The sequence below is a fragment of the Artemia sp. Qi Xiang Cuo genome, chromosome 8 (assembly GCF_049724085.1).
Source record: "Artemia sp. Qi Xiang Cuo chromosome 8, ASM4972408v1, whole genome shotgun sequence".
NCBI lineage: Eukaryota > Metazoa > Arthropoda > Branchiopoda > Anostraca > Artemiidae > Artemia > Artemia sp. Qi Xiang Cuo.
In genome coordinates, this window is record NC_142801.1 from 42441391 (window position 1) to 42468698 (window position 27308).

The window sequence follows — 27308 nt, forward strand, 5'->3', positions numbered from 1 at the left end:
ACGATTCCTTTGATTAGAATCTATCATTCTTGAAATGTCGTTTGAGCTAGGAGTTGTTTCTTCTTCATTTTGAAGGATAGTCTCGGTATAATGAGACTTCTTGACATCAAGAACAGCAGCGCTATTGTGCGAACTGTCTTGGGGTGAACCCTTTTTTTCTTCTATAATTAAAGGTTCCATTAAGGAACATCGACTGGCGTGTATTTGGTAATTCACTGCAGTGTGCTTTTGGTTATTTTTGTATTAACTCTTTTTTTTGTGTCGTGGTGGGTTTTAAACGTTAAGTATTATCTATTAAATTGCCCTTGTAGAGAGTTATTCTTACAGCAGGCTGGAACATGGGCAAGTTAGCTAGCTCTTCTGCTTCTAGCGCAGTGATGAAATTATAAAGTGGAAAGAGAATCTGACTTTTCAGCGATTCTAGTTTTGACAATACTTTTTTTGTTGTTGCGTTGTTGGGTATCATCCGCAAAGTATTCTTTCTTAGTTTAGAGGTGTAGCGACTCTCTTTTTACGACTGGCTGTGACACAGGCAAATTAGTAATAAGCTTATTGATTGTCGATTGTTTTTGTTCTGTGGGTGAACTCGGAATCTCGTGGCGAGATAAAGATGGTATATTTTCTTCTTGAGAGTCATCCTTGGGTAGTGTGGTCTTATATCCCTTTGAACCCAGAGTCCTGAGTTCTTTACTTTTCAGTTTCAGTCTTTTAATTTCTTTTTTTATTTTTGTTGTTACGGTACTCGGCATCAGCTGTAAAGTATTCTTTCTTAGTTTAGAGTTGTAACGAGTTTCTCTTTTTATCATTGGCTGTGACACAGGCAAATTAGTAATAAGCTTATTGATTGTCGATTGTTTTTGTTCTGTGGGTGAACTCGGAATCTCTTGGCGAGATAAAGGTGGTATATTTTTTTCTTGAGAGTCATCCTTGGGTAGTGTGGTCTTGTATCTCTTTGAAACCAGAGTCCTGAGTTGTTTACTTTTCGGTTTCAGTCTTTTAATTTCTTTTTTTCTTTTTGTTGTTACGGTACTCGGCATCAGCTGTAAAGTATTCTTTCTTAGTTTGGAGTTGTAACGAGTTTCTCTTTTTATCATTGGCTGTGACACAGGCAAATTATTAATAAGTCCATTGATTGTCGATTGTTTTTGTTCTGTGGGTGAACTCACAATCTCTTCTATCTTTTTCTCATGGCTAGATAAAGAACCTTCTGGTGACAACAATTCATCTCTTTTAACACCGAGATGTTTGCCGCTGCTAGTTCGGTCCTGTAAATACTGCTGAATTTCTGAAACCCTTTCATCTTTCAAATTGCAGGGCGAGAGGTACTTACCTTGATCATTTGGACTATGCTCTCCTTTTTTATTAAAAAACAAACCATCTTGCAACAAATCGTGCAAAATATCTAATAATGAAAATTTAGGATCAACGACTGAGTCAAAATTTTCCTGACCATCTGAGGGACTTTTATCATTTAAAATTTCTTGTAAGAATGTGTCGCTTATTTCTGGTATGTCAGCTACCAGTATGTCTTCATTTATTTTGCTATCATTTTGATTTCCTAGTTCTCAATTTTTTAACATCCATTGTGAATATAAATCCTCTAAATAAGGGCCAACAATATCGGAAATATCTACGAGGTCATTGAAGTTATTATCCTCAATACAAGTTGAGCTGTTATTCATTTTACTTAAAAGATGATTAATTTCCATTATCACTCAAATGCTGCTACACTTGTATCTCCTCTGACACTATAAGCTTTAGAATAATGACGCTGTTTATATTACGAGCCCAAGGTTCTTTGAGGGTGCAAGCAAAAAAATCACTTATTTAATTTAAAATATTAGTTTTTCGCTACAATATTTTTCTATTTTTCATAAAATTTAAGGTAAAAATGGAATTACAAAAAATTATCTAGTTAGAAAAAAAGCATAGTCACTATTTAAAGCTCACCTTTTTAGATATGATGTTATAATGTTAACACAAAGCTGTTTTTAATTGTCTTCAAAATTATGCGTTTATGAACTTTTTGCTGTGATCTGCTATGCCCTTCTTCTACTAACGTGTATGGCTATTCTATTCACAGTATCCTACTTGCAGGGACTGCTCACTGCCTAAATCCACCGATAAATTAGAACTTAATCCCAGATTTGAACATTGTATCAACATCAAAATTTAAACCTGTTTGGTGTAACGCTTCCGCTTGATAAAATTTGAGTTTCTGATTAATTCAAGCTGAATTATTAAAAGGAATTTCGAACTAGCCTAGCCAACAATTAGGAAGATTTACATTGAAAAATAAATAGGTAATTCTGTTTGAGGGTCTTCTTCCTATCTTAGAAAGCAGCTGAGTTAGGCAGATTTAACTTTCAGGAATGAATCCAGGGTCTAAAATACACCACTCAAAGGTGCTATTAAGCTGCTATCTCTACCCTTTCCTATGGCTATCTGAATAAAAAAAAAAAAATGTCTACTGTAATTTTCAATTTTTAGTCTCTTTTTTATAGGGTCTATTCTTGTGAACGTATTTCATGTTATTTCAGCAGGATTTTAAGCCATATTAAGGCTTTTTTCCTAATTAAGAAATTGATTTTCAAATCTTTAAAATCCTTATAAATTAGAATGGAGCAAAGATGTGAAGCTAAAACAAAAACGGATCAATCGAATTTATAGAAGGTAAAACAATTTGGCATTGGAACATAAGATAATCCAAAACATAGTTTGTTTAAAGTAAACAATTCTAGGACTAGACATACTTTTGTGGATCATGGCGCTAGCAAAAAATCTTGAATTATTCGCAATCTGCTTGTTTTGAACTTACTAGTACGTCGGTGTTTTAGTATGTCTTATATTTAACCCTTCGACTAATTAATTCAGTAACTTTGAGCGAATAAACAGATAAGGATAACAATGAATATTATTTTGAATTCCAATTTTCAATTTTTTCAGACATGTCACCCCAGGAAGAACTACTGGCTCTTTGTCAAGAGCCCTGCTCCAGTCAACTAAGCTGTGGTCACAGATGTAGCGGAAATTGTGGAGAATGTCTTCAAGGACGGCTACATAAACAATGTGATATGAAATGTGATCGTCAGCTTGTGTGTGGTCATGTGTGCCAGGAAGGCTGCTCTGCCCAATGTCCTCCATGCAAGGATAAGTGTCTTTTTAAATGCATACATAGTGGATGCATGAAGGTGTGTGGTGAGCTTTGTGCGCCGTGTAGAGTAAGTAGTTTTCTGGTGATAGTTTATTCTTATCTAATTGATCCATTATTATTCGATGGCTGCTAGTTAGTTAGCAGTTGTTTAATTCTTTATATGAAAATATAAACTAATTCGTAAATATAACATGATTGATTATTTCTATGCAACATAAAAATGTTAACCATTCTAATTAGAGCATTGTATTTTAATGTTCTTTACTAGGTTGCAGCTACTGCTGCAACCACGATGGCTATGTGACATTATTCATCGATCTCATTAGCCACGGATTTTTCATAGAAATTTTCACTTTGTTTTTACCAACCATTCTAGTGAACGCTCGAATTTCCCTTTTATTACTGTTTGATATGAACCTGTACGCCTGTTTTTGCTCATAAATTCCCCATTTATCTCTGGCTCGCTTTTCTTCGTTCATTCTTGGATTAGTGCGTTTAGGTCTAAGTTTTCTACCCTTAAAAGAAATTGAGGTATGCTGAAGTAACATATTGTATGTGTGTATGCAAAGATTTATTGCCAATCATAAATTTAAACTTAAAACTTGCAATACTTCAATCTGGGAGTGAGTAACAATAAGTAAGCTGGAATAAGTTGACGGGGACTGGTCTGAGTCGACGGCCTAAGAGGGAGGCCTAGGGACTGGTCTGAGTCGACGGCCTAAGAGGGAGGCCTAGCAAAATCACCCAACTAAAGTGTTAGATTTCGCTAAGAGGGGACGCACATTAATTATTGATACCAATTAGGCTAATTTTCCGACCTCCACCCTGCTCACACACACGAAACTACGCAACTCTAGAGTGCTGAATCATCACTCTTTGCTACGCCCTTGTGATGAAATGTGCTTGCTACTTCTTTGTTGCTTTATATTCCTATTATTCTTTTGTTCTTTTTTTATTGTGGTTTTTTTGTTTCAGGTTGCGAGTAAAATCAGTCTTTACATGGAAAATGCAAATTTAGGAGTGTCTCCTTGTGATAAGCATTTTAAGGATGAAACTTTCTCTTATCTATTTTATCTTTACAGCAATAGTTGTAACCTAGTAAAAAGCGAACAACAGCCCGTAGTAACCGAAATCTCAAAATATGTTTAAAAAAAACTCTTGTGAGAAAAAAATTTTCATTAAAAGGGGATTCAGGAATGGAAACTGTTATATAAGTTTAACTTAATAGTATAAGGTTCATTGCGGCAGCAAGTTTTTTTGACGGGGGGCGGGGACGGGGGTAAAAAGAGCGTAGAACCTCTACAAAATAGCGGTGGTTCGAAATGAACAACACCCTGAACAACAGGTAAAATCCCATTTTCGCAAGAGTAGCACTTACGTGCCTCCTCTTTTCTGTTTTTTAATCTTTCATGTGTAATCGCTTAAAACTAGCGTTTGTAGAATATTGGGAGAGCGCTAATTTGAAAAGAATTAGCATTAGTTCGGGCTGTTTTTACACAATATTTTGTAAGATTTTGTTTTTCCCGGTCATTTTTTATGAAAGAACTGGTCAAAGAAACTTCGGAGGGGGCTGTTTGAATGGGAATCAAAATTTATAATTCCATTTTTGGAGTTGCGAGTGATTGGAGGGCAACTAGCCTCCTCTCGTGCTTGTTTTGACACCGCCCTTTAAACCTCCGAAACATTTTTCAAAATAATTGAAAGGTCCCGTAAATAAGCCTCCAAAGATTACACGTTCACCGTAGTCCCTCAAAATTGGAATTTGTTCTAATCATTCCATTTGTTTTGCTTCAGACCCAGCTCTCTCTATAATTGGCAGAATAATTGGATTCCCACCAATACTTGAACTTTTATGGATCTTTGATAATGTGCTACTAGTTCATAAACTATCAATAAATTTCCTTTTGATAAAGTATAGCTGGAGGAGGGCGGTGAGGTGTAATGGCCTAAGATATTGCTGAAACATAGTGAAAATTATCGCAAACATTTGTTATATTTATAAGAATGCAATCAAACTAATACTGACGTATTGAAACAAATAAAACAATTCTTATTTCATTACATCCAGCAGTAGATTTTATCCCTTCTTTTGGACTAAACACTGCAATATAAAAATTCTGAACTAAGCTTTTCAACCACCTATTCTTACTTCGCTAAATTCAGGAAATTAATCAATAGAAATTTAAATATCTCTCATCAATGGTAGTATCCAGGAATTTCTTTTAATTGAAAACCTTCATAACTTTGCTAATAGTCTTATTTTGTAATTAAAATCTAGACTATCTTTTTTCTTGTTATTATCACTGCAACACTTTTTTTCTACACTTAACTGCGGGCCTGACTCTGAAGCCCATGTTTGTAATGTTAAAAGTGTATCCTGTACTTTTGCAACTACTTCTACTTTTCTACCCGTTAATCAGATTGCAGTATCATCTGCAAATACGAATAGTATCACCATATTATCATCTATTGGTAAATCTTTTTGCTTAAATTGTACAAAAAAAAAATTTTCAACTGAAAGTAAGGAGCAACATTAGAACTTAAAAAGAACAGAAATTATTATGTATTTGGGGGGGGGTGCCATCAGTATAAAGGTATCCTCCTTTATCCATCTCCTTTGTCCAAAATTTCAAAAAAAAAGTCTCCTTAAACACAAGAGTCGTTAAATTAGAACAGTAAGCAGCTTTTTTAAAGTACTAAAACTTTAGCGTGAAGAGCAAGGTGTTGAGGAGGTGAGACCCCCCCCCCTAATAACGTAAACGTAATAACTTCTGTTCGTTTTAAGTTTTATTGCTCCTCTTTACTTTTGGTTGAAAAAAACTTGTTTTTTGCTTAATATCAACAATGAATCAGGAATACATTCAATGGTCCAGCAATTATGCCGATTTAAAGACGCAAGGAAATTAGATTTTCAGACAGTTTTAGAAGAATTTACAGAACAAAACTTAAAAAAATGTAAATCCATGTATTCAGATTCGGTGATGTAAATTTATATTCAATAAGTGTTTTTGTATTTTATATTCGAGAAGCTCCATATTTTTGTTTTAAAATTGGCACCCTGGGATATTTTGGCCTGAAAAAAAAACCATCTAGATATGTCACAAGTTTGAAAAAATTCTTTAAGAGCCTTAATTTTAAAAAAGAATTCATTTAGGTAACGTCATATTTATGAACATATTTCAAAAGCGCAAATAAGCCATTTACGCCTCATGAGCTATTCTTTCAGTTTTAGTATTTATGTCGCATTTAAAAACACACAAAAAAATGGCTAAGTATAAAATATCAAACGTAATGATTCTATTTACAAAACACATTTCCAGCAGTTTGATCAACTATCTCGAGGACATAGACATAAATTAACTATTGCTTAAAATGAACAAACTAGACCAACAAATGAGACAAGATCAAGAGGACGACCTTAAAAACGTTAATTTGCAATCGGTGCAAATCAAAGTATAAACACATACAACAAGTACTGACAAAACCTATCCTCTCCACACAAAAAAGTGACCCTTTGTCCGCGTCTCCGGAGACGATTCCATATCTATGCGAACCTGGCGAGTAAATCACAAGTTCCGTAGGTGATTATACTTGTTCCGTAAAAGCTGTATTAAATTTAATTTATTGGCTCGGAGCGATTAATAGTATAACATTTACCCTCTAGAGGCGCTGAGGTACGCGGGGTCACTTTTGGAGAGTTTTGTCAGTACTTGGTCAGTATGTGTTTATACTTTGGTGCAAATGAACATCCTAGACCATCAAATGTGACAAGACTAATCCAAACAGCTAAGGCAAAGGGCATAGAAAAAATATCTGAAGTAATGATAAACGAAAATAAAGATAAAAATATGTGGTTATAATGCAGTCGAAAAAGGCAATTATGACTTGAAAACTGAAGTGAAGAACAAATAAATGTGCGTTAAAATTTAAGCGGAATCGAAAATTACAACGACTTAAAAACGAAACTGAAATATAAAGAAATGCGTGGTTATAAGATAAGCGGCAGTGGAAATTGCAACGAGTCAAAAGTTAAAGTGAAGAACAGATTACATATGGTCACTGGAAAAAAATTCTGAAGTAATGATGAACGAAATTGAAGGACAAAGAAATATGCGGTTTAAAGATAAGCGGAAGCGAGACTTACAACAAGGCCGAAAAAGGGAGTACAAAAGAAAATGCAGTTACAAGACCTACGACAGTGGAAATCAGGAAGAATCAAAAATTAAAGTGAAGAACAAAGAAATATGTGGCTAGAAGATATGTGACAGCGGAGATATTGGAAGAAATAGTGCGAGACACAAAAAAAACTATGCCAAAGGTTACATGAAAATGCGAAAATGTCGAGGATAATGTAAATCAACCTGCTGCTTCACTGGAGCTAAAACCTTGGATACGAGAAAAGTGACAATGAAAACCAATATATATTTATATATATATATATATATATATATATATATATATATATATATATATATATATATATATATATATATATATATATATATATATATATATATATATATATATATATATATATATATATATGCCTGCCTATCACATCACAGATAAATGATTGTGAGACACATGCAAAAAGTCGAGGATGATGTAAATCAACCTGCTGCTTTACTGGAGCACCAGCATCGGATATGAGACAAGTGACCATAGCAAACTGTGAATGTACAGTAGACACTTACTAATTAAAACTAAAGAGCCGTAATAAACACATCACATCAAAAATAAATAATCACATCAAAAATACAAGTACATCAAAATACATCACACAAAATACATCAAACATAAAGACTCATTTATTCCAAATCAGACCAAAATATTTCTTCAAAATTGCTGTTTTCATGCGCTGAGTGACTGTTAAATTCTTCCTTGTCTCCCGATCCCTTCTGTGTATTTGTTTTCTTGTTGTCCACGTCAACTAGACCTGGCCTTTTTTTCTTCCCTCTTTTTGTTTCTTGAGACGAGCTTGGCTGTCCGATGTTCATATTCTCCGAGACCATAGGCTCTCTGATTTCCATATTCCTTACCAACCTCGAGTCTAAAATTTCAGGTAGTAAGGATTCATTCTAGAAAGCTTCAAGCTTTGAAAATATTTTCGTCCAGTATTCTTTTGACCGGTGAATTGTAATTATTTCCCAGTCATCAATGGAGTTAAAAACTATTAAATGGCATATCTTTCTATCTAGTACCTCGAGTTGGCCTTGTATCTGGGCAAAATACCTAGGATTTTTTTTAACTATTAAATGGCATATCTTTCTATCTAGTACCTCGAGTTGGCCTTATATCTGGGCAAAATACCTATGATTTTTTTTAACTGAAGACATTCACTGGATAATTCAATAAAAAATCCTTTGACCAGATTTCTGACTGAGCAGCATTAAAAATGGTTTTGAATTCTGGTATATTATGCAGTTTTTATCTCTATAGATGTGCCATTAGGGAGCAATCCATCTACAGATACACCAAAATATTGATGCTGTGGATGCACACTAAGTCCTATTTCATCTCTCTTTATGACTTTTAAGTTGAATTTTTTTTTCATATGCTTCTAGAGCAACTGCTTCTAAATCCAAACCCTTTTTATAAGGGCAGAGCAGAATCTAGGTCTCAAGTTTCGAATTTGCTTAACAATTGGGGCAACTCTAGTGCTATTTTTTCTAGTTGCAATTCTATGAATATACCTGCTCGGTATTCTCCTAGATCTCTCTTCAACCCAGTTCCCATTTTTTGATTGCGCCTTGGTATTATCGAACAACGGCTTGTACAGGCACTATCCAATTTTAAATGTTGGTTAGTATATTTTTGTCTGGCTGAGCTTATTTCATCAGAAGTCATATCTGGCTTATTGCAGTTTGGTCCATAGTCCCGATCGCCAAAGTTATTATTTCTGTTTTTTATCTTAGCAAAATGATTTCCTTCATGACAACTCTGATAACTGGTCAAATTACCTTTAGATCTTAAACGACGTTCTGCTGTTTTTTTGCAATACTTTTTCGTTAAGCAAGAAGGACTAGACCGAAAAATATTTTTCCAACCTAATTGATGCCATTTTGAACCTGAATTATAAGCAAGGCTGGCTCTATTTACTCTTGCTTGGTATGAACTTCCCTTAGACCGGCTAATTTGCTTTCCCCCGATGAACTTTGCAACAACTGACATGTAGCTTTCAACTAAGTTTGCAGTTCCGTCATTTCGGAGCTGCTCTGCTTTTCGACATACAACCTCTACCCCCGTCATATCATCCTCAAACACGTGCATGGTCAGAGTATTCCACCGACTTTTTATTTTATCATTAAGGAATTCAACAATCTTAGGGCAACAAGAATCGTATTTTGTGTGGTTTCCAAAAACATGGTAAGGACCTCTTTTTAACAAGTTCTTCAATTCTTCCACCGTTCCATTATTTTCGGAATTTATTTTGGTTGAACCTCTTAAATTTTTGGTCAATTGTTGGATAATTCCTCTGGGAAGAAATTTGGTGTACAAACCTTTCTTATTTTTGCACAAGTTATATAGATGCGTTGTATAGTTCTTTGTGACGTGATTGGCACAGGCAACTCCTTCGATGCGAAGTGCCCTGGTCTAAAGGAAAAAAAATAATACATTTTGCCAACATCGTTGTTTACTTAGGCGGCGCGATTGCGCTGCCTATGATACAGAAGCTACTTCACTGAGGAAATGGCTTAGATTTACAATGCAGTTTCCATCTTGAATTCCAGATAAGTCAATATCGGTAAATGTTGCTGACCCATCGATACCAGAAGAACCACCACCGCTTCCCATAGTCTCTGATCCTTTTATTTTAAGATTTACTTAAAGTTTTTCGTTAATTTAAGATGAGGTTGAAAAATCATCTGTTTGTTCTCCAAGCTGCACCTTCCTAAAAAAAAAAAATAAATAAAAATAAAACATAAAAAGAAATGCTGGTGGATAAACCTATCATTCACAACATGTATGCACATAAGGGAAGTAATTATTGGTGTATTGGAAACACTACTACTACTACTAACAACTCACCGCAGCACCAAGCCACCTGGGGTCAACACAGCTACACACGCTCCCAATCCATCTTATTCCATTCAAAGCCCCCCTTTTTACAGCCTCCGTGGAAGTTCCTATTTCCCTTAAATCTTCCTTTATGACATCATTACACTCCAACCGCAGACGACCTGCTTTCCGTTTAGCCCTAGGCGGTTGCCTTCCGTTTAGCCTTCATAGGTTGGCCGAAAAGGACAATCTTCAGCAGTATGTTATCTGTTATCCGCAAAACGTGCCCTAGCCATCTCAACCTTTTCATCATTATAGCCCTAGAAAGTGGAATTGGACCGCACCACACTGGGACAAATCCGGATTGACTACTCCCTCTCATTTTATTAACATACCAATACAACATTTTAGGACATCTTCTACATCTTCCAGATCCTCGAGAGTTTTTTCCAAGGTCTCCACTTCACACCTCCTGAGTTCTTATTTTATGCTTTCTCTACTTTCATTACTTTGCTCTTATCATACGATCTATTGGAAGTGCTCTGTTTTACATAGCTCATAAGGATAGACATAACTTTACAAATCTCAGGAATAGCTCAGGGATAGATTTTTTATTCCATATGGAAACTACTATATAAAAAAAGCCGAAGTAAAGCTTATTGCACATCATTATATACCAGAACTCCAGCGTCAAGGCTCGGGGATGTCTTCTTCATAGCTTTACAGGTATGTTAGCTGAAAACCAGGCACTCTAAAAGCCCCTCTAGCCCCCCCCCCCGCCGCCCAAAAAAATAATCCTAAACAACTTCAAGCAAGTGTGCATCCGCTATTGGAGATCCGGGAGGGAAGCAGTTAATCTTATTCCAAATAATGAAACCACCTTTCATCTGAAACATAAATTTCTATTGTTTGTGAAGAGCTCGTAAGATTTTTCTTCATCCTCCTCCACAAAAATACCTTGTACGTGCCTGGGAAGCCTAACGTGAATTCGTCTCCTAACTATTGTGCATAAAAAAAACTTTTCCCATCAATTTCAGATTGAAGGGGTGTAAAATCAGGACGCATCGGACGCAATTTTAAAAGCTCCTGGATTGGATGGAATGAACCTAGTACATGTAATATTTACTTACCGGTATTGTAAATTCAGCCACCCTCTGTTTATATTTTTCTTCCTCATAGCTCAGAGGTTTTCTTGACGGTTTCTATCCGAAAATCATAAAGATATACAGAACAGAGTCCAATCAAAATTGCGGGCTTTCTTCCTATTGGCTGACGAAATAACGCTACTAAGCGGGAAACAGTGGGAAGTAAAAATCGAGTAATTTTTTTATATGTATTTTTTGCTTTTGTATTTAATTTAGTTTGTGATAGACATTAGACACTTGCTGTAATCGTTGTAGATTATGAAATCCGCATACCGTCCAAAATTCTAGCCTTTGGAGCAGATTTCATGCCTTATAGCAAGAAAATGATGAAAACTAAAAATATTTTTTTTTCACCTTAAAACAGAATAATTTAATAATTCTGTAACCAACATTTTTTTTTAATACCAGTAGAATCAACTGAAAAAATATCTACTTTTATTTCCCATCTACTAAATTTTTATTCAACAAACTAAAATAACTCGTTTTCTTTTTTTTTGACAAAAGATATCAAATATATAGAAAAAGTGAAACTAACATTATTTTACTTTCTAACTCGGGAGTTGTCAAAAAAAAAATCAGCGCAAAATCACTTAAATCGCAGCAGTTATTCCCGATTTTCTAGCATAGGGAAAATAGCATTAGCCACTAATAAAGACGATTAGCCTTAAGAGTGCTTTACGCAAAATGAAATTCTGAAATGCCATTTAGACTTGTGTTTTTATTCAGTTACCCTTTCACCGTTACTAAGAAAGGGTAGTCCAATTTTAGTTTGGTGTTTTTATTTTAAAGTTTGGTTTTTATATTTTTATCAGTTTTATTCTGCACTGAGGACGGTCAAGCGGAGGTCTTGACCGAAATATTTGCATAATTTTTCAATTTTTTCACTGACTGTTAAGTGTCCTCGTTTTCTTCCTTTCTTCATGATTTTTTGTTTTATATATATATATATATATATATATATATATATATATATATATATATATATATATATATATATATATATATATATATATATATATGGACCTGCCTTAACTAAGCCAAGGATGGCAATACGGAGGTAGGGGAGTGTTTTTTCTTAAAATTAAAATCTTCTATATTTTCGTGAATGGGTACCTACAACATACTAAGGAAAAACAAACTTACTTTACTAAAAATCCATTACAAAATAAAAATATGTTTCGTTGAATACTATTACTCTCTTGGTATTGTTGTTCGAAGTTCAATTGACTTGTTCTGTTGCATAACATTAAGCAACGCGGCTAATTAATTAAGTGATTGCTGCGTACAAATTTGATTCACATAGTTCCTTATTAGCAGAGCGAGGTTTCTACACGCGTAAGAAACCACTACCTTTCTTTGCTTATGGCATCTGATTAATACCTTAATGCCATTTATTCTAACTATTTGTGTTCATGCTTCATGGGTCTCTGATTTCAGTCAGCTGACGATTTATGAAAAATATAAAAGGGACGGACAGGGGAAAACGAATTTTCTTAGACTTGTGACTGATGTTGATCTTTTTTTCACACCTAAACATAGTAGGCCTACTATGCTAATTTTCAGAAAAATTTATAGTGTCATTTTCCAGTTTAAGCTCCTTGAAGATTATAGTGGTGGGTTTTTTGAAGTGCGAACTGCTTGAATTTTTAAGATCGTGAAATTTCAAATATAGTTTAAATTGTATGAACTCAGATGAAAAGTATTGGTTAAAATAAAACACCAAATAGACACCAGACAGCCTTACTGTAACGGACAAGTTCCCCTAACAGTCGCCGGGGATGGTAAATTCTAATATAAGAAATCGATTTTTCAAAGTCTAAAACCCTAAACAAGTGGTTTTGGTTACCCCAAACTCGGGAAACAGCTATAAAGCATGACTACCAAGTCCCAGTTGTATTTCAAGTGCCCTTTCAGCCAAAAAAGGAAAGCTTAATCAGTAAAGGCCAATCAATTCGGTTGATGAATATGTTAAGCATTATCATGATTGTATGCGTGGGTTTTTGCGTATGTTTTTCGTGTGTGTCTGTGCTTGCAAGTGTGCATGCTTGTGCAAATTAGCGCATGAGTAGTCTAGGAATCAACTTTATGGGCATTCTAGGAATTCACTTGCTGAGGAATAAATTTGATAAAACATTATATGTCTGTGTTTTGAACTTCTACGGGCGTTTGTTTGCGTGGGTGAAGCGTAGCGACTGTCTGTGATTTCTCCTCTCAAGCTTATTTCTTTTTACTGGTATATCAAAGCGTAAGTTTAAATCTTTAATTAAAATAAATTCAAGACTAATGTTGAAGTCTTATTTGGTAGCGTTTTGAAAACATGGCTGCTCCAAGTCGATAGTGTGAATTTTCAACTTTCTTTTGCTGTTTTTTTGCTTCTCTGTTCCAGTTCGGCTATTTCGGTAATGTCATTTGGGATTTACTCTTTGTTTTAAACCACAGTAGACAGAATATGCAGTATCGACAAAGGCTATACTCTGCGTTTAAAAAAAAATGTGAAACATATTTAAAACCACACAAGATTCATACTCCGCCTTCGCGCACGCGCGATACCGATGTACACATCACGAGAAGTCTATGGAAAAACCTGTTGTTGTTTTTTTGTCCGACCACTATCAACTAAACTAAGGTTCTGACGTATATTCCCAGGGTCAGTACATGCGGTATCAAATGTGTTTCATATTTGGAAAAAGAAGACGCAACCGTCTAGTGTTTTAGACTAAAAGTCACTCTCTAAAACGTGTTGTTTTGGCATCCCGTTTAATAGCAGAGGTACATATTTGATACTTATATATGGTCAAGTTCTAGCGGTGTGAAATGGGTCTTTACGGTCGGTAGCTGCGGCAGCTAAAGTAGGTTTTGAAAAAATATCGATTTACCTTCTCAGACTTAGAATGGCCGCTTGTTGGATCCTTAGTTTAGTATTCTTTAACATTCTAAGAAGTGGGTTTAGAGGGAATTTTGAGTAGACGAACGTCTTCCTTGTAAACAAATGCTGATTTACCCGTATATCTTCTGTCTGTCACTCGAAGCTTGATATTTATTAGTTGATTTTTATTATTTTTTCATCACTTAACTTATTTTGACTTCTTCTTGTGAGTTTTAAGCTTACATTAAAGTATAAAAAAATGCTTTTGAAGCCTTTACTTTATACATAGGAGCCTTGCGCATGGAAATGTAAACATATAACATGCGATCTTACCTGTGGTGAGCCATGTAAACGTGAGCAATGCAACAACCCCTGTGAAGAAATTCTTCAGTGTGGCCATCCTTGTATTGGATTATGTGGAGAAATGTGTCCAAAACAATGCAGAATATGTGACAAAAAAGAACTGGAAGAGTTCATATTATATGGAAATGAAACCGAACCTGATTCAAGGTAGTAAAATGTTTCTAATTTGTTTTAATATCCAATTGAAAAAAACGTTTAATCGAGACTAGGAGTGCCTAGTAATCTAGTTTGCGCCTGAAAATCTGTAAACTGTGGTCTTTAATTATTATCAAAGGGTCAGGGACGTACAAAGACATTTTTTTGGGGGGGGGGGGGGGTTGATATAAATTTTTATAATCATGATTGCAGCGATAGCTGCAACTTAGTAAAGAATGAACCACGATCCATAGCATCTTAAAGTTTAAAAACTTGTTTTGAAAAAAAATGACTAGTAAGAAAATTTTGTCGTCTAAAACTGATTCACGGATGGTAATCATTCCTTCAATTCATCATTGTAGTGAAAGTTTATTGTGAAAATAAGTTGATGACAGCCTGAAACCCTTTGGAAACGGCATCAGATCGGAATTAAAGTGCGCCATTCGTATCACTATGGTGGAAACCTTACAGGCGTGAATCACAGTCCCCCTCCTTGAACATCAAGGGAAATCACTTTGCATGAAAAGCAGTGAGGTGTCCTTTTTTTTATTATTCCCAATGTTCATCGTACCAAAACAGTCTTTGTACAATGAAGGCTCATTTTAATGAAGTCGCCACATCTAATTCCTTTTTTTTAGCAACGAAAGAGATCGTACCACAGCAAAATGGTCTTTATTGCCATTTTGTGCTACAAAACATCAATTTTGGCCCGAATAAGATCAAAATGTCAGAGAATGGAAGTATAAGATAGACAATCCACTTTGCAATGTCTAGAACCATAAACAGGAAGATTTTAGCCCACCCCTCCCCCTCTGTCGTGACAAACCCCAGCTAAGTAATGTTTTCTCTCAATTTGTGCCTCAAATCATCAATTCTGTCCTAAAACGAGTCAAAATGCCAGAGAGAGGAAATTCTAAGATAACGAGTCGATTTTTAACGTTCGAAAAGCCTCAATTTTTGCCAAAAATGGGTTAAAATGCCAAAAAATTTAAATTTCAAGATACTAAATTGACTTTTTATGGTTTATAAACCTAAACAGGAGGTTTCGACTCCCCCATCTGGCCAAAGGAAAACTAAGTGGTGTTTTTGTGCTACAAACCATCAATTTTTGTCGTCGAAAGTAAATTTTAATAAGTTTTGTGCCTGGATCTTTGAAAACGGCTCTAAAGTATGATGCGGATGCTGCAGTGAGTTCTGTGATGGCTCATAAATCTTCAACCGATAATGATATGAATGCCGCAGTGATTAACATGGTTTTTGACAAACCTTCAGCAGATACTGACCTGTATAGTAATGAAAAAGATTGTGCTACAGCAAGTTCGCTCTCTCTGCCATTTTGTGCCACAAAACATCAATATTGGCCTAAAGAAGGTTAAAATGACAGGCAAAGCAAAAGCACAGATAGTCAATCTATTTTTCATTGCGTAAAGCACTAGACAAGTAGTTTTGAGCCCACTCCCCATCCTTCACCCTCCAATTTCGAAAAACCACTACAAAGTGGTGTTTTCTGACATTTTGTGCCTCAAAATATTGATTCTTAATGTTGGAGACTATTAACCTCTTAGTAAGCAAAAGCTTAAAACACGGGTTTAAAAAAAAAACGCCTATTGAAAACGTATCATTTATTTATTTTCATAAAAATAATTTAGTCTTTTTATGGGCAAATTTCCAAAGATTCAGGCGACGGTGTACACCTTGGACTTTTTAGTTATGCGACAAATTTGCATATATCTTGTGGGAAAGTTTAAGGAAGATAGGAAGTACAACCTATATTTAATGTCTTATTTTAACAAAAATCATATTGACTTGTTTACTTTCATCGCCAAATATAAAATGAAAGATCTTTTTGTAAGGTTTATTGTGCACGGTTAAAACTAATAATAACGAGTAAAAATTAATCACAAAAATTTTTTTTTCTACCGAAGTAAATAGCAACGTTGAAACTTAAAACGAACAATAATTATTGCTTCGTAGGTAACGCAAGATATGTCTTGCCAACTAGCTCAAATAAACTGACTCGTTATATTCCCAATATCCTTAGAATTCTATAAACAAGGGCGTTACTGAAAATTGAGCTTGTCTGAGTTTGTAGAGAATTAAAATTGTATAATAAAGTTGCCGATATCATGGTTGGCGAAAGACTATTGAGAGACCTATTGAGATTGCGAGTCTTCTGTTCTACTGTTTACTCTTGGAATTTTCTGCTCCAAATAGAACATCCGATTGTTTAGGGTTCGGTTTTGTGTTTCCAATAAAGGTCTAGCTATTAGAATTTTACAGATACCTGAAAATAACGGGAATCAGTTTGTTTGAGCTAGTTTTGTAGATAGATCTTGCGTAGTTGCGGAGCGATATTTTGTTTCGTTTGCGTGAGAAAAACTTTTTTAAGATAATTTTAGTAAGAAATGCCCAGAAACTAAAAGAATACGATTTGGGGGGAGGGGGTAGGCCTGTTCTCGGTATGTGCCAGCAAAGAACAATTCCTAGGGCTTTTTATTTCATCAGTTGCTTGACAAATGTTTTATTTACAAAATGCCTCGATTGGATAATGTACTATTCATGCCCAGGGGTTTTGTACCTTCTAGCATCCACTGCCTGCAGAAAGATCACTGCTTAGTAAGGTGATTCGAATAACAACGGGTTGGAGAGAGAACGAAAACCACACATGGAAAATCTCAGCTCCCCGTGCATAAGTACTCCCTTTAGCAAGTAAAAAAAATAATAATTCTTCCTGCAACTTTTATCCAACAGGTGTTGTCAGCTGTGTTGCAGAGCGTAGCGCCAGGCTTCCTCAGGATTTGGCTTTAGTAGTTTCTCATCTTCCATCAACGCAAGGAGCTTCAAACCTGCTACGAATGAGTTTGCTGGGAAAGTACAGTTAATTAGGAGATACGGACAGTGGGGAAACGCTAAAAAAAAGGATTGTCGATGATGATTGTCTGAGAGGGGTCCAAAGTAGATGTATACCCAACTCCCCACCCTTCGCATGAACGAGGTGTTGAATGGAAAATCCTAAGTCAATGGTTTGGAAATTATCAAGGTTCAATTTTAATAATTGCTAATTTAAATTCCCCTTAGGTGTTCGTAAGAGGGTAAATTGAGTATTTTCTCGCTGCCGAATCTGCTGGGAAGAAAATCTTAGACAAGATTTCAGAAAAGACCTTGAAGGAGCACGTCTTTAAAAAGAAAGACCAAGTGACTCTGATGACCACAAAAAAGTAGGGCTCTTCTGAGGTGGCGCACATCGACCCGGCACTACTTTTTCTGAGGTTCATATCGTTGCCCAGAGGTCTAGTCTCAAGGAAGATTATTTCAAGTTTGAGCTCTGTACCATTCCTCCTGCTCTTTTCGAAAGAAACGGATCATGCGAAAGACCAACAAGCCCGAGCTAGCAAAACCAGTCTATCAGTCATGTGGGTTTGATGCTCAGTCCCCAAGACCGGTGGGAATTACCAGCTTCGTCTTAGACAGGGGTGCCCTTCTTCATCGGATCCCGTGGAAGGTCGCTTCCGCATATAAGGTTATCACATCTTCGTACATTCATTACGTCGAAAAGAAGTATCCCCGTGCAGTTGTCGTCTTTGACGGATACTACAGCGGTCCGTCAATCAAAGATGCAACCCATTTGCGTCGAGCTGGATATGTCGGTCGCGAAGTGTTATTTACCGAAGACATGAAAAATTACACGACGAAAGAGGAGTTTTTTTCTTGCAAGGAGAAGAAATCGCGTTTTCTGAAAATTCTTTGAAACGCTCTGGTAGCCAGCGCTTGCGATGTATAACACTCTGAAGGAGATGCTGATCTAGACATAGTACAGGAGGCTACGGAAACTCCAGTCCATAGCTATACCATTGTGGTTGCTGATGACACGGATGTTCTCGTCCTCCTCATCTGTCATGTAGACACGAGTTTAAACCGAGTTTACTTCTCGCCGGAAGCGAAATTCGGAAGTGAATGCTCAGCTTGGGATGATTGTCAGATAAAAGACAAGATCAGAAGTTTGCCAGCTGATGCCGTTCTGTTACGCCATACTGGGTTGCGACACAACATTGCACCTTTGTGGCATTGGAAAAGAAAAAGCTTTTCAGCTTATGTTATCCAGCTCGATTTTCAGAGACACTGGTACCCTGTTGACCAAAAATCTACATTTCATGACGAGATAGCTGTGGATGGGGAGAAAGCTTTGCTGATAATCTATAGCAACCAGGACCTGCCAAGTCTTGACCCTGCCAGAAACCAAGTTTTCCTGAGGAAAATCAATGCTGCCACCTCATTCGTACACCCACAAGAGCTGCCTCCGGCTACGATGACAGCGAAGTATCATTCGTTCCGAGTCTACAGCCAGGTTCAGATCTGGCTAGGGAACACGGTTGACCCCCTAAGCTGGGGATGGAATCTTCAAGGCAACGAAGTTTTAGAGCCAAAAATGACGGATCTCCCCGCTGCTCCTCCTCATCTTCTAAAGACAGTGAAGTGTTCTTGCCGAGCTGATGGTTGCGACAGCGAGAGATGCTCCTGCAAGAAAAATGGTCTAGAATGCACCATTGCTTGTCGAGTATGTAGAGGAGTTTCGTGCAACAACGCGAAGTGTCAAGAAGTTGAATTTTCTGAGGATGAGCTTTAAGCCTGTGATTTAATTTTTCCTGTGGTTTTTGTTCCTTTGATCAATCAGATGTGTAATTTTCTTCCGTTTTATTACAAATAATTTTTACCCCGTCGTTTTTTTTAGTGATGAAGGTGAATGGATTTTGATCTAAAATGCCTGCGAAGAGCAAGGTTTTTGAGGGTGGGGAGGATGGGTATTAAAAAGATCTTGAAGTATCTCAGAAAACCTTGTTTTTCGACTCAAAACTGATCTAGAAACTTCTATCGAACGCTTGTTGTTTTTTTTTTACCTAAAACGTTAAAATTTGTTCATTTTTGTTCAAAAACAGAGTATTTCTGATTCATTTCTTGACATTTCGGAGAAACTAACATCAGATATCGTTTCAGCTTTCAAATCTGATACAGAAAGACATATCAAACACCAGTTTCGTGATATTTCATTTTTTTTCCAAAAAAATAAAAAATTAATAAACAAAAACGGCGAAAAAAACAAATTTCGCAACAAGTTTGAGATAGAGATTTTGGATATGTTGCTCAGCGATTTTTTCTGGTCTGGATAGTGAAGAAAGCATTACTTTATCAATTTGTTCCTGGTCAAACCTTATTATTCCTGTACTACAAGTTTTATTTAAAAAAAAAGCACGTTGCGTCATATTATTCTTAAAGGTGGATTCAATCAAATAATGCTGACAAAATGTGAAACAGATAACCTACGTGTTTCTATGCGTAGCACCTTGGTGTAAGAATGATTGCTACCAATTGCTAAGAATGATTGCTAAATAGAATTTTAATATTTAGATCTATATTCCAAGTAACCAAAAGGCTAACGAGTGTTTTGAAATGAGCATAGAATATAGCAAATTGGTTTGCGGTGTCGATTACCCGGTCGACGTGATAAAATTAACCAAACGAATCGACTATAATTTGAAGGTAGCAACTAGGGCTGTTTTTATTTTGCCCTATTTATGTGTAGATTTTTAGATTTTCTTGAATTTTGTAGATAAAAAAAAACCTGTATTTTTAGTTTTTTTTTATCCGAATATTCTTTAGAATGAATTTAAAATCGTAGTGCAACATTTAATTAAAAAAATTGAAATATCTTATTGTCTTTTCTCGAGGTATTACTGGTATTTTGGGTAGAACTTCATGAATCATGTAATGTTATTCAAGAACCGAACTGAAGCATTATCTGAAGTATATTCGTAATTAGTATATTCAATTTAGTTCAATAAAAGTAATGAAAACGTGCGGAACTTAAATAAAATTCAAAGCCTTCCTTCACAAATTCGTATATCAAGATTGATTTTCAAGACCTTTTTTCTTTGTTTATTATATCTAATGAGGCAGGCAGCGTTGACAAATGCTTCAGGATACCTTCGAATATATTGACAGACGGATGCCTTGAAATGACACTGATACCTTTGAATATGCTTCACATGTTAGAAGAAGAGACCTAGCTTCTAACATTATCTTAAAAAGTAGAGGTCTTGAAAGCTACGACGCCGCAATGCTTCGTGTAATTTCTGCAGGCTTTTAAGATTAATTTGAAGGCGCAGCCTCTTTTCACTTTTTAGGATAGCCTATTTTTTCATAAAATAATATAAATAAAGGTTGCTTAATAAGTCCTGCACCTATTCAGGTTGATTCTTGTGTAAACACAATTCCATTTTTTAGGTTTATTTTCCTTCCTGATTGTAACCATGCGATTGAACTAGAGGGTATAGATTATTGGATGACCCAAAAAAAAGATGAGGTTGGGCTTCGTCGATGCCCACGATGTAATACACCCATTACTTCATGTACTGGTCGATTTGGAAACATAGTTAGACAAAGCTACCAGGAAGTAGAGGCTGTCAAATCTCTTTATTACTCGAACAGAGATGTGGAGACTCATATTACAGATTTATTAGAAAAAGTCAGCGATTCGTTAGAAAAAGTCAAAAGTAAGACGTTTTCTTACTTAATTAGAATCTTAACTAGAACTTAATTAATGCCACATTTTTCCTGTAAAAGTTAAACCTCAGGACATGTTCAAAAACTCTCAGTTTCACTAAATAGTTATGATTTAGTGAAATTTTGCTTATAGTATAATTTTGCTTATAGCAAAATTATATTTTCAATAATAGTGGCTAAAGTGACAATTTTGGTTTTCTTGTGCTCAAGTCTTGCAATTCTCAAGCTTTAAGAAACTGGCACTAGAAATTTAAATAAGGTTTTGGCTTTGCTTTTGCAAGGAGCCTATTCTCCTTTTAGCTGCTTGGGGTTGATGGAACTTAGAATAGTAAAATGTAGGAAATTGGATTAAACTCTAAAGGAATTGCAAAAGAAACATCCTTTGCACTGACTTATCCTATAATGTGAATAGGAAATATCCTCTTTCCCTCCTCTTCCCGATCCATCCCAGGAAACTGGAAAACTTTTAAATTTGCCCTTTGAGAAGAGGTTGAAAGGTGTATTTTCTATTTCGTATGGTTTATTTTCTATATTTTCTATGGTGTGTTCTCTATTTCAAGTATTTTAAAAACTTGTCTGGCCACTTTTCTAATGTGAGTCGTACAAAGAAAATTGATATCAAAATTACGTTTTCTCTTATACGAACTCCTGAATACCTTTCTTCCCCACACCTCTTAATGCCAAAAAAGAAACCAATGTAGTTTTATTAGCCTATAAAAAAACAGCTTCACTGGCACTTGGTACCCAAAAAGTCCATTCGTGGGCTTTTTATTCAATAAAAGAACGCCTAAGTTTGTTTTTCTTCAAACTGAATTTTGGAACTTAAAAACTGGGCTAATCCCTTTAGGATACTGGGGAGAAGGGGCCTAATCTCTCCTGTTGCTATAAGTAATAGTAGATGCTATTATGTAGTAACTTAGTCTTCAAATTGGAAGGCTTCAAATGTGAGTTCTTATTTTTTAAACTAGTTTTACGTATTTGATAACTGGTGAAGATTCCTTGTTGAAACTAAGAACAAGCCAAATTGTGAGAAAAGGATCAGTGTTCCTGACCATCTTCATTGAAATCGCTGCTAGGGTTGAAGCTGGTGCGTTGTCAAGTAAATAGAAGACTTAACAAAGGATCTTTTATTTGACCTTGAGCCCTCCTCCTATTGCTATTTCAATTTTGGAGAATTGAAGAACAACTATCAAGTTTTCCCTTACATACTAAGTGAAGAATTATCAATTGGTGAAGAATTATCCCTTATATTTTGCATAAGAAAGACTGTCCTAACTTGTGGTGAAATAACTGAGGCATATCGGCTGTCCGAAGTTAAAACACATTCAGTGATATAACAATAACATGCTTTTGAACAATGATTAGCAAAAAAAAAATATATCGGACGCGCCAATCGACGAAGCAGGGTTAATATTTACCCTTCTTATAACTCAAACATTTTCTCTTTTTTTTGTAAGTAATGCCACATATCTTTTCCCAAGAGGATTCACGAGACCAGAGATCCACAACCCTTCTGTTTGCTCAGCTGAAAAAGAAAAGAATTTCTGCTTCTCCAGCCACTGACTTTGCTCCATCCTGAAGATAGTGAAGGCCATAAAGAGATTTGAAGAATTAGTCAAAAGTAATAGAGAAGAACTAATATATTTGTTGCAAAACTGTTGTGTACTTGGTTAAGGACTTACGTCAAGCAGGTTCCTGAAGACATTGTCGATTTAATAGTATTGGATGGCAGTCGTCTGCTGGTTTGATGGCCTAAAATATGGAACCGAAGCAATTCCTAATGAACCCCTCATACCTGAGTATATTCTTTTTCTTCATTCATTTTCTGGGTCGTATTTGGCCTCCAAGCTTGTGGGTCTGAGAAAATCTGCCGTGCTTTTCTTATCAATGAAAGGTACGCTTTGAGGAGTGACATAAAATTATTTAGGGCCAAAAGTTTGAGTTGTAATCTGTTAGAACTGCAGAAACAGCTTTGCTCTGAATATGCACAGTCAGGTCTTTATTATGAAACGTGGTATGTTTATTTCCTTTGTTCATTTATTGAGGAATCCAGTAAAAATAAAACGGATTAAGATGGAGCCTATAAAGAAATGGAAATACAACAAAACTATCAAACAGGGCAGAACAAATAGATACACGCAAACAAATCCGTTAATTTACTATTTGAGCAGATAAAGTGATTCCTCCCGGGCTTTGATCGATTTATTCCATTAGGTTCAGCTAACCATTCAGGGACTGCGACTTTAGGCTAGAAGAGTCCACAAAGGTGTAGCACACAGTATGTTAGAAATATTATTATGTAAGACTTTTAAAGATAGATAAAAAAGGCGATCAGCTGTCTTGAGAGAGATTGAACCAAGGGTTACCACAGGAGCACAATTATCATTTTTCGAATTGAAAAGAACAGTGTCCAATTTTGAGGAGTCGAATTGTTGTTCAACCTTTCCTTGAATAGAACCGCAGAACACAGCAAGGACAGGATAACCAAGAGCTATGTCAGCTATGATTGGTAAATTACTCAAACTTACTAAAGTTCAATTACTATTTGAGCAGATAGAGTGATTCATCCTGAATTTTGATCGATTTATTCGATTATGTTTAGCTAAGCATATAGCGACTGCAAATTTTGGTTAGGAGAGTGTCCAGAAAGGTATAGCACACTGTAAGCTAGAAACATTATTATGTAAGCCTGTTAAAGCTGGATAAATAAGGTGATCAACTAGCTGGAGAGAAATTGAACCAAGGATTATAGCAGGAGCACAAGTATCATTCTTTGAATTTAAGAGAGCAGTATCCAATTTTGAGGAGTCAAATTGTCGTTGATCATTTCCTTGAATAGAACCGGACTACACAACACGGACAGGCTAACCGAGGACAGAGTCAGATATGATGGATATGTACATCTTGTACATCAAATGCACTGCTATTGAAAATATCAAGTGAGGAGATCGCTACTTAACTGACTCCTTTCTTGAATGGAATTAGTAAAGTGCGTGGAATTGGAGACATATCCTTGAGCGGACGTGGCTTCAGTCAGCTGCCTAATCCCATATTTAGTTTTCAAGGAAAACGAGTAACATATAATGTGGCAATCAAAACAGACTATGTGGTGATCAAAATATTGGCTATGACGGTTAAGGCACCATCACACCTAGTCCTTCATTAGAAGCCAGACGATGCGAAGAAGTGTAAAATGTATCTTCAATTCACCTGTGAATGTAGTAACTTGAAGAGCTTGTTGAGGGACTTTACTACGGTGTTCGGAGGGAATGATGTATACTGAACTTCATATTATTTTTTTCTTTTTTGGAACTAATAGTCGTATATTCGATATAAAATTCTAAGAAACAGTCCTATCTGTCTTGCTGTCTTACTACTACTTATTACAGACACTTTATCAAATAAAACAATATATTTTCACATTTTTATTCCCTCTATTGTTAAAATCAGTCCGTTAGGCCATATCTCTGAACCTTTTTTGTCTGACACACAAAACAGTGTTGCCACCGTCAGTAGGATTTTACTAGATTTAGTAAAAAAAAAAAAGAAAAATATAGTAAATTTGGAGGATCTAGTAAATTTCACGAAATCTAGTAAAAAATCATGATTTTTATTATAAAAACTTTTGCTATCTTCCATGAATTCACAGAAAAACAAATTAGGGTCCGTTGATAACAGAATATGACTTCGATGACGTTAGATATTATGGCTACTATTGCACTCATTTTTGCGATTTTGCGTGAACCCTAGGGCTCAAAGTTCTCTCTCGGCTTCTTCTTGACACTCTCTTTGAAAGGCAACCGTCCTAATCCCTGATAACTACTTACCTGATCATATGCTTGCCTTTGATGCAAATGTAAAAGTATATTTCACTGCGTTCCCTTCTGAACAAAAGGAACTCGACGCTTTTAGAAAAACAGTGAAACTCTACATAGAACTAGCTGACCAGATATGCAAGCGAATTAACTATCGCGATAAAACGCTGTTTAATTTAAGAGCTCTTGATCCTCAAGAAGCCATTTCTCCCAAGAAACAAATACTATCGGTTGTGCCTCTGATGGTACGATTTGTAAAGGTATCTTTCAGAGCCTGTAATATGGAGGGGGAGAGATTGAAAACGAGAGAGGCTTTACACTCTGAATGGGAAGAGCTCCCGTCACAGAGGAAAAGGATTCTCCGTCTCGTTCCGCAGTCGGACCTCGAAAATCCTTGCAAATTTTGGAAAGCTTTTCTATTCCTTTTCAAGGATGCTGCTGGGAACGAACTTTTTCCATACTTGCCCAAGTTCTTTCTGACTGCTGCTTGCCCCATTCAAGTGCTGGAGAGACAGTTCTTGACTTTGTCGGTTATCAAAACCAAGGCACGGAATAGACTAAATGTCTCGAGTGTTTCGTCCCTGATGAAAACGGAGCAACTCGTTCTCACGTCGTCAAGTGGAGTACATGACTGGGCTTGGATCCCCCAGCGATTTGACCTGGGCTAATATGAAACGGAAACAACTAACTCCATTCAATCAGGATTCGACACTAGTGGATACTTTAAATTTGGAGGAGTCCAATGACGGCTAAAGCCTTTTAAGTTCGATTTTCTCCGATTTCACTACTTTTCTTCTTACTTTTCAATTTATATGATTTACCTGACCTGAAGTGTTTGCACAATGGTATTTTTTTTAGAGTGATTATTGTGTGTTAAATCATTTTTATTTTTCAATTGACTGATTTTTACAACCAAATTGGTAGCCGATTACGTCATTTCTGTTTATAAGTGACGTATATTCTATCGGTTTTTGATTTCCTTTAAAACGGAATGAGTGAGAATCCGAGAAAAAACAAAATAACTTCCACCTTCCACAAGAAAAATTCCCATAAGAGTTGCTTTGAAATTCGCTGGAAATCTTTGTAAGTAGTTTATCCCGAATTTAAAGAGCAGTCCGATTAGTGTTTAAAAAGTGGCATTGAATTTCCCCTTAAAAGCATAAAATTAAAGGGTTTGGATTTCCAACCTAAAAACGGGAACTGGGAGACAAATTTCAAAAACTGTCGTCTTCAAGCACTTCTCGAATTCTGACCACTCCTTCGCCTAAATTCCTTTGTGAATATGATTTATAACTATTTTCTTCGTTGATTGTTCTTTACTTTTTCAGTATATCTGAATTTTATCACCTGAAGGCTTTGAATGAATTTAAAGCCGGCTTCGCCACCAGACTTTCCAGAATCTGGGCTTTCAGACTATTATTTGACGTCTTCCATACACTGCATTTGGAATATGAAGCCTGTCCAGCAGTACATCCAAATAATCAGAAAAAAGGGGTTTTTGAACTTCTAGATTTCCAGAATTTTCAATCTCTGAAAATCTGGGAACCAGACAATAATATTGTGATTGTAAGGTCTATCTTTCACTTCCAATGGGTTCCTGGATTCTCCGAGATTTTTTTTTTATGCTTCTATTTTACCTGAACATACCGGAAATCTAGAGGCTGAGGCTAACCCAGAATCTGGAAGCCCTGATTTCGGATATTCTGGGTAGGAAAGCCCGACCTTAAACGTTTCAAAGAACCCCTTGACATTAGGCGTGTATTTTTTTGACGGTCATCTACTTTTTGGTAGAAAAAAACTTTGCTAGTTAAAAAAAATCAGTTATCCTAGAGCCTATTGTAGTTCATTGTCTGTTAGTCCTGTCTTGTTCGTTAGCCGTAACTAAAAATAGCACCACCGTCCCTTATGTGCATGGTACTTCAAAGCAGTTGCCCAAATCGAGAACATTGTTTATCATATTTTGCGTACGGAAATGCGCGTGTCGCGGCGGTGGCCGCGACACGCGCTATAATTTTTGGAGAGCTAGTAAAATTTAGTACAGAAATCTTCCGAGTTTAGTAAACTGAATTTTGGTCGAGTGGCAACACTGACAGAATATTGCAATTCAGTCCAAACAAAATATTGTAGTAGCATGATTTTGCATGCTATTTTTTGTTTTATGTTTTGCCTTTTTGAAAGATACAAAATTTCAAAGAATGGAAAACGAAAAGGACAATAAATTCATTGGATTCATAGATGTTCCCATTTGTAGGACATTCTATTTATTCCCGCAA

At 36.0% G+C, this 27308-nt stretch overlaps 1 protein-coding gene across 1 annotated transcript in view; it reads left to right on the plus strand.

Moving 5' to 3' along the window:
• LOC148949426 (NFX1-type zinc finger-containing protein 1-like) overlaps window positions 1–27308 on the plus strand; it is a 292710-nt gene that overhangs the window by 255600 nt on the left and 9802 nt on the right. The window contains exons 17-19 of the mRNA XM_089093454.1: window positions 2947–3221; window positions 14454–14674; window positions 20942–21210. Coding sequence (XP_088949580.1) covers window positions 2947–3221; window positions 14454–14674; window positions 20942–21210 — 765 coding nt within the window. The remainder of the gene's footprint in view (window positions 1–2946; window positions 3222–14453; window positions 14675–20941; window positions 21211–27308) is intronic.